This window comes from Mycetomoellerius zeteki, unplaced genomic scaffold (genome assembly GCF_001594055.1).
Source record: "Mycetomoellerius zeteki isolate Tzet28-1 unplaced genomic scaffold, Tzet1.0 scaffold310, whole genome shotgun sequence".
Classification (NCBI taxonomy): Eukaryota; Metazoa; Arthropoda; class Insecta; order Hymenoptera; family Formicidae; genus Mycetomoellerius; species Mycetomoellerius zeteki.
In genome coordinates this window covers 495,599-508,212 of record NW_017257295.1, presented here as the reverse complement: position 1 = coordinate 508,212, position 12,614 = coordinate 495,599, and the positions used below count along the sequence as shown (strand labels likewise).

Genomic DNA, 12,614 nt, shown 5'->3' with positions numbered 1-12,614 from the left:
TACCTGTAATATATTGCAGAAATTGATCGAGCAATTAGCTCTAAATGGCGTGATGCGTTGGTAGAGAGAGGAACGTATGTAATAGACGATTCTTAACTCCCTTGTTGCAATTCGTACTCAAGAGCAGCGTCAGTCAACAATTTATGGCTGACGGTTGTTCCTCTAACAAGCTCCTCGATTTCCCGCTCGCGGAATTATAGTTTACGCGGGCGCCCGCAGATATTCCGACGTAAGAAGAATCTGAAAGAATTTATTTATGGTTCAACTTGTTAGCTTTACGTGAATGATTCTCATTGCCATTCAAATCTAAAATGTTTTACTTATATAATTATATTTAGTCGGATTAGTTAATTTAAGAAAATATAATCTAAATAAATAATTATCAATTCTGCTCTAATAATATAATTAAAATAATATAAACAAAATAAAACGTGTAGTAGAAATCTTAAAATATACAAGATATATTTAGTAAAACTTGAAATGTATGCTAAATTTTTTTTTTCAATTCCTGTCATTCGTTGTTATTTTATTACATTTGGACGCATGTTTTTGTCTAGAAGGCCGTGAGACTCCACTGTCACCACCACCTCCTTCGAGTTCTTCGGTTCAGACTTCACCTCGTGGCTTGGGTTATACCTGTGGCCCTATAGATGGGTCCTTGTACGCCGTGGTGCATCAGAGCGCTGCAGGAGGTGCTCGTGGCTCGCCATTGACGGTTTCTATGGATAGGTGCATAAGTAGTGCACCGCCACAGAGACCCAGCCCACCTGAACCCGAGCCAGAAAATCAAGCTCACGGAGATCTCGATAAACTTCTTCATGATATGATGCTTACAGTCGAGGTAATAAAGTTGGTCAATTATGCATATGGTAAATAGTTAGGAAGCGGAGCTAATTGGGCAACTTTTTATTTAAACTATCGTAAGTCTTCACACAATTATGATAGACTAATGGGAATTACTTTAAAACATTGCATGTTTATCTAGCTCAATAATTAAGCACTCGTAGATTCTTAATATATTTCATAAATAAGAAAAAATTTGTATTGAATTAAAAAATTGGTGTATGAAAAAATTAAAAGAATTAATAAAAAAATATTCGCTGTTCACATCATGTTATGAAATTTTTTTACAGTCTATGCCAGATCCTCCGACAGATGACTACAATCGCGATCGAAGTGAGAAGATGTACATTCAAGAATCACGCAGCTATAGCAGTCACGGTAGCAACCATCCAACGTCTACTTATTCCACTTTGAAAGATTCCTACAGGAGTTACGGAGCCGGTAAAGAATCAAGTCCACCCTACAATTCAAGCAGCAGCTACAGCACTCTAAAGAACGAGTACAGAGATTCGTCAAAGAGCATCGAACATCGCGATTTCGAGTATCGCATGTCTCCAGATCGGAAAATATCTGAATCTTCCGACTCCTATAGGAAGCACACGGACTCTTTCTCGCCGCCTGGTAATATCGATTTCATCGACGAGGACATCCCATATCACGCCAGGCAGACCAGTCAACCGTTCTCGTACGGTGCTACTACCGACATGATAAAGCATCAGAAATTATCATCGCCTTCGTTAGTGAGGAAGGCGTCTGTGCGAGGTATAGCGCCCGTCGTAGATTTCGAGGACATTCTTGGCGAGAATTCTAGAAGACCCATGAGTCCTCTCAGTCCGAATACTCCGGATCCACCGCCGGAATTCGCAAACGGACCTGTCAAAAGTGGATCTGATCACATTGATGGGTAAGTGACTTTTTATTTTGCACAAAATTTATTTACGTTATTTTTTCTTTTTTGTATAATTAAAAAAATTTGTTAAATGTATTGAAAATAACGAAAAAAGTGTGTTATTTCCGTTTTGCTAATTATATATAAAATTATCGCGTTTAGGCAGCTTTATATTCATGCTACAAGATTATCATTAGCTTTTCTCGCTTTTACTACTCTCTTTCTCTCAATAATTTCAAGAGAAATTACTCTTTCCACGTCTCGCGACACACGATACTTATTGGTTTCGTGCTGTCAACGACCGAAAATCTCGCGGTCGGTTTCCTCGCTGCGGATAAACAGCGTTGCGAAAGTAGAGATTAGACTAGGTTTCCATGGATGTCGACAGGGAAATCGCGGTGAATAAACCGTACCTCTGGCAGAGTTTCCAGATGATCGTCGCGTCGGTAGTATGATGTCGCAATGCATCGTCCGAATCGGGCACCGCAAAAGAACTCCGCTCGCTCTAAGAAAACGAGCGGGCGAGAGAGAAAAAAGGAGAGAGAAAGGGAGAATAGAAAGATCTACGAGTCATGGATAATTAATAAATTGTCGATCCATACGCGTCTATGACGCCGTATTTTTGCCGCAAATGGTAAACGCGGTCGTCATGAGTCATTGTTCGTAACATAAATATATAGAGAGATTTAGTGTTGCAAGTACATCCCCGTCGGCGGTTGATAGCATTTCACGAATGACGTGGGATTTCAAGACACGAATTAGGTATGTGAAGATATTCAAAGAGTACTATCCAAGTCGACACCAAGTAAAAGTAATATAATATCAATATTATAGCTTTACACTTAGCAATATAAGTGTAATACAACATATGGTCTTACATAACAGTTATAGCGTTGAGTGTGAAGTTAGAACATTGATATCATATGTATTACTTTTAGTTGATGTCAACTGAGACATCAATTAATTTTAACCAAAAGCGAATAAATGCAAATCTTTTGCTTATTAATTGTTTCATTACTAAGATTATTACATTTTATTTACAATTCTTTCTAATAAATTAAAAAATTTATGAATAAAATGTTTATGTTCTAGAGGAATTTTTTAAAGTAAATAAACAAAAATGGATGACGTTCAAAAATTGAACTAACAAAAATAGATTGGCGTAGAAATGTATCCAAATTAATCGGTTAAAAATTTTTTATTTACAATAGTTTATTTATCTTCAATTTGAAGTTTATTTACAAACAATTATTAAATTTGCGTTATATTTTTTGTGTACGTATGTATATAAATGAAGTTAAGTAGATATGCATAATAATGTTTCGAAAGAGACTCATTTGTTATATCGCGCTGCCATAAACGTAAAAGCCCATAAATGTGCAGTCACTATAGCGCCATTCCATTCACCTCGAAGTCATCAATTTTTTTTTATACAATCCGAGACTTTCGCGGTCCGGTCTCGCCTCGCACATTTTGCGAATGAGATTCTGCGTGTGAATGGAGGAGAAAGCATGTATGATCGTGTAAAATGAATTTGTTAACCCTGTCCGTGTTTCGGCGCGATTATAAAGTAACACGTATCGCCTCACACATTTATTTCTTTCACTGCGATATCATTAAAACGCGTTAAATTAAGAAGCCGACATACTGTTACACGAATTTTTCTCTTCTATATATATAATAATTTTGCAATTTTTCCTAAATATCCAGAAAAATATTCTTTAACATTTTAAATTATAATTAAAATCCCTATTTTTCATCGCGTAGCACATTTTAATTTCACACTGTTATTCAATTTCTGAAAAAGCTTGCTTTTTGAAATCTTTAATTCTTAGCCTCTACCGCTATTTTTAATCATCCCTTCAAGGAGACTGTAAGGTTTTATGAAAAGTGGAGTTACGGAGGTACCTCGTCGGGTTCGACGAACCAAATATCCGTACCGTAAAATTCGCGTCGTATTGCGCACCACGGAACGTCGTGAAAATAAACGCGCGACTTCCCTCCGTGAGCGTAACGATTTTGCGTTGCGCGCCAGTAACCTCGAGATTTCGTGTACGGTTATTTACAAAGAGACGTTTCGACCCGAAGAGGAAACTCAGCAGGTCCGCTTTCTCGCGAGTGAAAGAAACGTGACATTCCAAGCGTGATGACATCGGAGATTCTTGCTTTATCTTCTATAACTCTTGCTAAAACAGAACGCTGTAACACGTCGCGTTACTTAATGAATACATTTTAGAACTCTCAGGATTGCGACATTGCAACCCATGGGAAAAATTATGATGAAGCTTAAGACACGAAGGACTGGTATTTCGGGATACTGCAGACGCTCTCTGACATAATTACAAATATAGAACGGAGAGACGCGCTAAATCAGCCCTGTAAAACCATGAAAATATCTCATTCTGCTTCCACCTCATTTGTCTTCATTTATTTTACTCTGCACATTTATTATCGGGATGATAGTGATTAGTGAGATATCACAAATATTTTTTGTTTAGAATAAAATAATTCTTCGTCGGCATGTTATATTAATTATAATCGATATTATATTATGTGTGTTCCCGTTTTTATAATTTTTTAAATAAATAAATTTGATACAAATAGTTTGTTTTAAAAAAAGATGATTTATTAAAAATTTTCACATTTATAATATTTTATTATATATTTATTGCTCTTATCGGTTACCTACTATTTTTGTCTTGCTTCTTCCCTTCTTTACGTTATCGAGTATATTACACTGAAACGTCTCTTTTTATCTGTTCTTCCGACATAAGTCCGGAAACGGTAGAGAAACGACATTCGGAAACGGAAGTCATTGAAAGTGGCGGAGTATGAGCACAAAAGCCGCAAGCATAATTTTCTTCGCAAGCTCGAGCTTGCATTATTTTTTTGTTAACGCGACTTCCATCCCATTGGTCAAACTTTTCTATTACACACGGAAATTCTTTTTATCCACATAAAAATGTCGCTGACATAGCGTAACGCGTTAGCAATGTTTTTCCCTAGCTTTTACATATTCATGTACTTTTAATGTAACTTCATAAGTTATTGTGCTAGACAATGCTGTAAAAGTAGTGCAAGTAGTAAATGGTAAGACAACTGAGGAGAGATAAGACAATGTAGGAAAGATTTATTTGTTGTATAAATTTTTTATATTCACTTTTCTGTTATCGTTGCGTAACATGTAAAAACACATTTCTTATATAAATTGAACGATTAATGAACAAAAATGAATAAATAACATTATGAAATACACTAGTTACGTACGGTAAACTCAAAATTATAATAAACTTTGCTACGTAATTTTTTCTAGTAACCAACAACACCCATGGGTCTCGTAAACAAGTTTCATTTTTTAAGTTTCTTTAATAGCGAAAAGCTCTCTTTAATTTAAAATTTACCCATAGGGCGAATTTACACGCGTTGTGTTATTACACAGATGAGATCTCGACGAGCATGCACACGCAATTGCGTTTTATGGGACGCTTGATTTGCGTGCAAGTCGAGCATCTGTTACAATTACATTTGATAAGCGACGGCACGTACGCTGTAACCAATTTGCTATCAACAATTTAGGATTAACAATTTGGATTACGTGCACAGAATATCAAATGATAACAAGTTAAGAGATTTGATCTATGTATATGTATATATGTATTTGTATATATATATATGTGTATTATATATACACATTCTGCTCGAAAGTTTCAGAACACTCTTCATTTATGAAAATTTCATAATATAAAAGAATAAAATATGAATACAGTTTGTATGCATTATGTGCTTTTAAATTTATTATTATATATTTTCATTAAAATTAAAAAAAGAACTCATTTTTTCTCTGATTTTTTATTTTTGCAAGCTCTCTTCATCTCTTTAGGTTTTTATAGTAGAATTCTTGGTTTTTCGTCGATAAATTTTTCAAGTACTTAATCAAAGATTTGTGTTTAATTTGGTGCTTTATTTCTGAGAGAAAATATATATTGTTTTCATTCTCTTATTATTAATCATGATATCCAAATGTTTATCGGTAGTGCAAAATTTGAAATTAATATTTCTTTCAATCGATATATATATATATACATACATGGTATTTGTTTATTTGAGACGAGAATATATCATAATAATTTTATATTTTATAAATGAAAAAAGTGAAATTAGCAAAACATAAGACGTATTGAAAGTTTTGAGCTATGTATATAATAGTTTCCTTTATTCTAAAATTTAAAGTCGTGAGTTTTACACATATAGTGAATAGGAAAAAATGTTAAATTTTGAAAAGCAATAATAGTTTGCCACGGAACAATCGAAACTGTATAAACAAATCAACGAAGATAGAATGCTGTTTACTATTCATCATGAATAATAGAAAAGGTGCAGTATTCTGTTTCTCTCCGCGCTTTAATAATACAACGTATCGAATTTAGTTTCCAAGAAACACAAACCAATATTTCAATCAATGGTATATTTAAAATAAACGCGGATATTCGCGAGATTCAACGAATCGGTCAAGGTTAACGCAAGCTCACAGTTCCAAGCTTTTTCATATTTGATGTTATTAAAGTAGCTTTCTGCATTTATTATCCATGTTGCGAAGTTATTGCACGCTTTTAGACATTGCAATTTTATGTATCACGAGATAAATTATTTTTCTTTCAACATACAAAAGAAATACGTTTTATTATTTTTCAAAGCTTGAAAACACTGCAATCTTCTTTGAAAAGTACTGTAATCTTTTAAACTAAATACGAATACATGAATTGTTGCGAATATATACAATTATTGCGAAACATTGCAGTGATTATTTTTCATGTAAGAATAATAAACTTTCACACATCGTGAATTTGCCAATGGCAAATTCAAAGATCTAAAACGATGGACCATTAAACTAATGCTCTTTTCAAGCGACAAGTTCGCTCACGAGGTGCAGTTTACAACCCTCCTGGGGGTTGTGCGCGTTCGGGCGGGCATAAATTTCGTTATTGGAAAAAAGAAATCCTCCGTGACTTACGCTGATTGGCTACCGAGGCCGTCGTTTATTATCTCGGAGAATGGCTGGATGTAACGCGTTCTCCGGAGCCACGAGTCGATGGCCCGGGGCGACCTCATCGATCAGGGTGTAATTATCGGCGTCTATCGCGGTAGGAGGTCCAGAATCTGGCATAGTAGAATTCCGCGAGTCTATTCGCGAAGGAGTCGGCACGTTCTGTCGAGCCTTTGTTACTGGAGACGCGGTCTCGTGTTCCCTACGAAAGCGTAACTTCTCGTATTTTCATTTATGCGCCGTGTAACGCGATAAGTCCCTATTGCGAGACATGAAAGCGAGAAACATCGTAATTATCCACGTTATTTACAACGTGCTATTAAATGTTTAATCTCACGTTGCATAAGTCAGTAATAAATATTGGACCGGAAAATTTTCGACCGCTATCAATGGTTAGTCGCTCAATCATCGGCAATGAAAGCAATTGAAGGACTTTTTATCTTTTATTTACACTTAATAAAATAATTTTATACAACTAATAAGGAATATAAACGTCGGCTTTGATCCCCAGCCGAGATATTTTTCGCTATAAGATTATTTACAGACTTTGATATATTATTCAGCATTATTAAGATCTTTCTAGGATGTTGTGAGCAATTATTAAGTTGCTAAATAATTTAATTTGTGATATTACTATTGTAATTCAGTCGGGCTTGCATTTCAAGACCGAAAAATCCATTCGACGCACAATTTAAATGACTATTACATAGGTAGTATATAAATTCACATTAAATTATTTAAGCTCCTAAGATTCAGCTTGACCGTTAAAAGCGTTTATTCCTTATTAGTTGTGCATTTATATATTCTAAGATATGTTTAAAATAATTTTAATTTTTGTGTGTATCTTGATACACGATATGCTTGATAGGAAGACATCAAAGAATTTTTGCTAAGATACCATTTCTTTCGTTATCGTTTAGTTTGTCGTGGCTGAGGCAGCAGCAATTGAAACTCGCCGCTAGGAGAGATGAAAGGAGTCCGGGCAAGCTTTGGCGACAAGAGACCGGAAATCGTGTCATCGGCGAGCTCAGGAGCTTGCAGAGAGGAAGATTGAGACACGATGGTTATGCGAGCGATTCGGCAGTCCTCGATGACGATGACGATGGATGGACAGCGAATTCCGTTTCTGGACAAGTAAGGAATTAGCGTTGTTTGATTAGATATTCGTTGGAGACCAATATCTTAATCTGATAATTAATAATTAAATGTTCTTACATAAATTTTTTTTACGGTGATGTAAAGAAAAAAACACCAAAATATTTATATATAATTGTTTGTAACACTCAATATGGAAAGACTTTTTTAGTGAAATTATTAATCCTAAAACGCAAGTATGACATGAAAGAAATTGAAGCACGCACGTATTTAATAAAAGATTAATGATCTCGTTTGATATATAATTATTCATTATTAAGTTCTTGTATTTTATGTAATCTAAAACTTTTCCAGTATACAAATACAATTTATAACTTTCTCGCAACTTACTAATATAACAAGCCTCCTATGATTTAGTAGGCTATATTTACTAACGCGAAAGACAAATCGCGCATTCTAGGATTAACTTTGTTGACATTTACCGTTTATCGATTAGCCGTCGTCGAGAGCTGTTCCGTACACCTCCGCACCAGCTAGTCCTCTACTTCCGCAGAGATCGAGCAGCCGGAAGTATAATGGCAGTACCGGAAACGGTGTTCTCGGCAGACCGCGAGCGGAGAGTATGAACGAACGACCGTTTGTTTCTGTAAAGCGTGCTTACGAGTACCGCAAGTATGACAGTCAAGTAAGTACACGTGTATGCATTTGGGCGTGTTCCACGCACTCTTTGCTCATTAGATTGCTGGAATCACGCGCGCCGTCGTTTCGAATATTCAAATTGCATATTATAACACACAATAATTACACTGATTTCTGATATTATTATATATTTTACAAGAGACAGGCAAAGTAATTTAAATAAATTGAAATTGACTAGAAATTTAAATAAAAAAATATTATATAAATACTATATAAATAACAAATTTGATTTTAGCGATATTTTGCATTCAGTTTGCACTTAATTTTAATATTCTTTAGATATTAGAAAAATTATGATAATTACAAAACTAATTGATGAGCTAAATTGGTCGATAAGTACGGTTAATATTGGATGAAATAAATAGTTATTCTCGTGGAGTTCGGAACGGTGGTACGGTCGATTTCGCTTTACGCCAATAAGACGGCGGCAGCACGAACGCTACAATTTAGGCTCCATAGATAACAAGTTAGGGAAACTCCTCCAACAACGTTCACCTTATAGAAATACCGTATAGTTAGACCCTAAATGGCAAGAGACGGTCCCTCTAAAAGACCGTGAAGCGATTACCTATCTGAGATAGAAATCCCCCTTAATCCTTTTTCGTGCTATACTTTCGATACATTTACGAGATAAGGAGCCCGAATTGCACAATAAAGTATTGGACATATTACTGACTTTAACTGTTTAAATACTATATAATTTTATTTTAAGTTTAGTACATTAATTTATATAATATATTATAAGTATATTATTATATAATAGCAAACATTCATTTTACTTAATGTAATACTCATTACGTTAATAAATAAATTAATATTACGTTCATAAATATTATCGACTAAAAGTTCTGCTTTAACTATTAATTTGTCATTATCATAAATAATCTTTTTTTTAACAGTATTGTGTACATTATATGCATTTGCAACAAAAGAAATCAAATCTGCATATAAAATAAAACATTCACGAATTTAATTATTTAATTATTATTTAATTTCGTTTTCTTGATATATATGCTTTAAATTAAAACTATTTGTGAAATATGTAGCTGCATTATCATTATCGGAAGATCGCTCTTTATCGTTATTGCTCAACGTGAACAATTCCCAGCTGACGCGGCAGCTGCGAATTATGACTATGCGTTAACTCGCGCCATTAATTAGTCCACGCAATTAATTAACAACGATTTGGACTTAAAGCCTCGCTAGCGTGGGTAATCGAGGGCACTCGGAGCATAGCACTGAAAGGATTAAACGCTCTTAGTTCGCCGGCATGTAGCATAGCGCTTGGCTTGCATTCCAGAGCCCTCCGACATCCCCTCGCTCAGCCTTAGCGGCCGTGGCACCCTTAGGGTTCGCGGCAAGCCAGCAATCGAGTTCCAGCAACGCCGAAAGGTCGCAACATCAGCAGCAACCTCCGCGACCGGAGTCGCGCAGCGACAGTTTCGTGCGCGCGGATGCATTGCTGCGCGAGCATCGCCATCATCAATTGCAATCCGGTGTCATCAACAGCGTCAGCAACGATCACTCCGAGCGGAAGCAGACAATCGCGATTCAGGAATACGCGACATCTAGTCGAAATTCACGGCCCGAATCGAGGAATCGCGTTACTTATCAGAGCGTTGGGAGTTACAGCTCGACTAGCAGCAGCGACCAAGTGGACGCCGGATTATTGGCGGTGGTCGATCAACCTGACCCTCTCGTGAGCCTCATTCAGTCTCTAGCCGAGATCTCGCCAATTCGCGCGTCCCCGAGCATGACAAAAACCGAGAACGAACATCCTGGCGGCAGCAACGCTACAATAGCAGCCGCTACAATATCTACCAGTGTACCTAGCAACAATGTCACTAATTGCTCCCCTAACCAGTCACCAAAAGCATGGCAGAATTGCACCCAGGTTTGTCTCCCCTTCACGCAAATCCCGCGCGTCCACGCGTAATTATTTCATACCATGCACTTGTCTCAGTTTTTTTTATGCGTATTGCTGATTGCGTTAATCACTAATTGAAGTTCAACATTAGTCTCAGTATTCCAAGCTTGTCCAGTACGCCTCGCTTGGCTGGTAGCGCGTAGATTAATATAGAAAACGGCGATGTGCGTTTATAGCTTGCCACTAATCGATGTTTCGCCATTTCGTTACGCTCCGTCAAGTGTCTCCGAGTGTGTAATTATAATAATCGTCTTGAATTTCACACAGCCGCACAATGACTTGGCGTCATCGTGGACCGAGAGAAGTGTCAGTCCCGGAAGCGCGGTCGTCAGCGGTGCATCGCGACCGCAGACGCCGGCGTTTCCGGTCCATCCACGGACGCCGTACGTCAATAACGCATCACCAACAGTGACGTTCGCCAGCGATCGCACCTACATGACGTCCAACAATAGCTACAATGTCAGCAACAACAATAACAACGAGGCTAGTGGAAATAATAATAATAACGTCGGAAACTACGGCGCTGAACGAACGATATATATCGAAGAACGAAGGGAAGCCTCGAAGGAGACGGGGCTTCCACCCAAGAGTCCGACAACACAGCGGTAAGTTGTATTTTCTGTTCAATATTTATTCCATTTTTAAAATATATTACATATAACATTTAATAAAAATTGAAAATTAAAAACTAAGATTTCTTGTGACTGAATAATTTTAATCCAACAGCTTATATACGTTAGGTATTACTACTTGCGACATTTTAATTAAAATATTAGGTAGCGAAATGAAAAATTTCTGCTTTATGACATAAAATATGTATAAATATATATTCTCATTTTCTTATATTAGAATTTTTTTATCTCGAATTTTGACGGGTGTGTCAGAACCAGGATACTGCAGTAGCTCTTTCGGTGCTGAACGTTTTAAAAAAATATTTCATTCCACAAGCTAGGCGTACGACGTAAAAGATTTTCCTTGAACACGCTGAAGAATCGCAAAACGACGGTAATGATGATGAAAATGATATTCGTGATTTTAGACGCTTGAGTTTCCCGACAAGCGGGCCGCTTAAACAAACGCATAACAAACGATGGCCGCTCACTAACCAATCGGCGTCGTTCGACTATAGGTAATATATACACGAAGAATCACGCGAGCGAGTGATCGTAATTGAATATGCAATTAACGGCTTTAGAATTAATCACAGCGATGGAGAGCGTCGCGTCCTAATGTGCACTATGAATGTTTTGTGTCATGTTACTAATCGCGCGCGTTGATACACCCGGGGAATGCATCCTGTATCATATCATAGACAATAAATCACTTTTTACACAACATCATATAAATTGAAAACGCTTCTACATTGGATTTTTTTTTCTTTTGTCTTTTATGTATATAATCTGAATAACATTGTTTTCACGTATAATTTCATGATTTTCCTTTTAAACATAAAGCAACAATAACATTATAATTTTAATATCAATATTATAATTTCTCACTCAACAATATAAATGTAATATAATACATATTGTACGTAACGCAGTTATATTGTTGCGTAAAGAAATTATAACGTTATAATGTTACTGTTATTTTGTGTTTAGCGGGATTTTACTTGCATCTTTGGTGTTTATCGTTGTTGTACATTATAAATGTTTATTACAGATTATTTAAAACTATTATTTTGCGTCTACGGAGTTGTATTAGGAAGTTTAGCATATAGTTGATCGTATCATGATGATAAATCGCGGCCACGTATGGCTACATATGTGTTGCACCTTCGAACTAACAAGAACTCGTGCTTCCCTGCATCGTGTGTCATAGAAACTTCTCACAGAGCAAGTATGTTACATCGATGAAATAAACTTTGTTATTGAAGAAGTAACATTTCCATCATCCTCACTGAGTATTCTTTGGGGGGGGGGGATTCTTTTCTATCTATCCTTCTTCCTGCTTCTCGCTACAGACGTTCTTCCCGTTTAACTTTAGAGGCACTTCTTTCGCCTCCAAAATTTTCTTCCACAATGTGTATCATCTTTTTCCGGTATTTTCCTCACGATGTATAGCACTGTGCACGAGTCAACTGACACACATCTGTCTGCACGGAAATGTTGGTTGGA

General features: G+C 36.4%; 1 protein-coding gene across 9 annotated transcripts in view; it reads left to right on the top strand.

Moving 5' to 3' along the window:
- by (focal adhesion protein tensin) overlaps positions 1-12,614 on the top strand; it is a 113,390-nt gene that overhangs the window by 97,956 nt on the left and 2,820 nt on the right. For 5 of the 9 annotated variants that reach the window (XM_018451443.1, XM_018451441.1, XM_018451447.1 and 2 more), the window contains 7 exons: positions 558-841; positions 1,134-1,747; positions 7,697-7,910; positions 8,368-8,556; positions 9,871-10,464; positions 10,765-11,102; positions 11,537-11,626. In XM_018451443.1, coding sequence (XP_018306945.1) covers positions 558-841; positions 1,134-1,747; positions 7,697-7,910; positions 8,368-8,556; positions 9,871-10,464; positions 10,765-11,102; positions 11,537-11,626 — 2,323 coding nt within the window. The remainder of the gene's footprint in view (positions 1-557; positions 842-1,133; positions 1,748-7,696; positions 7,911-8,367; positions 8,557-9,870; positions 10,465-10,764; positions 11,103-11,536; positions 11,627-12,614) is intronic. The other 4 variants (XM_018451442.1, XM_018451448.1, XM_018451445.1 and 1 more) reach the window with 4 other exon arrangements.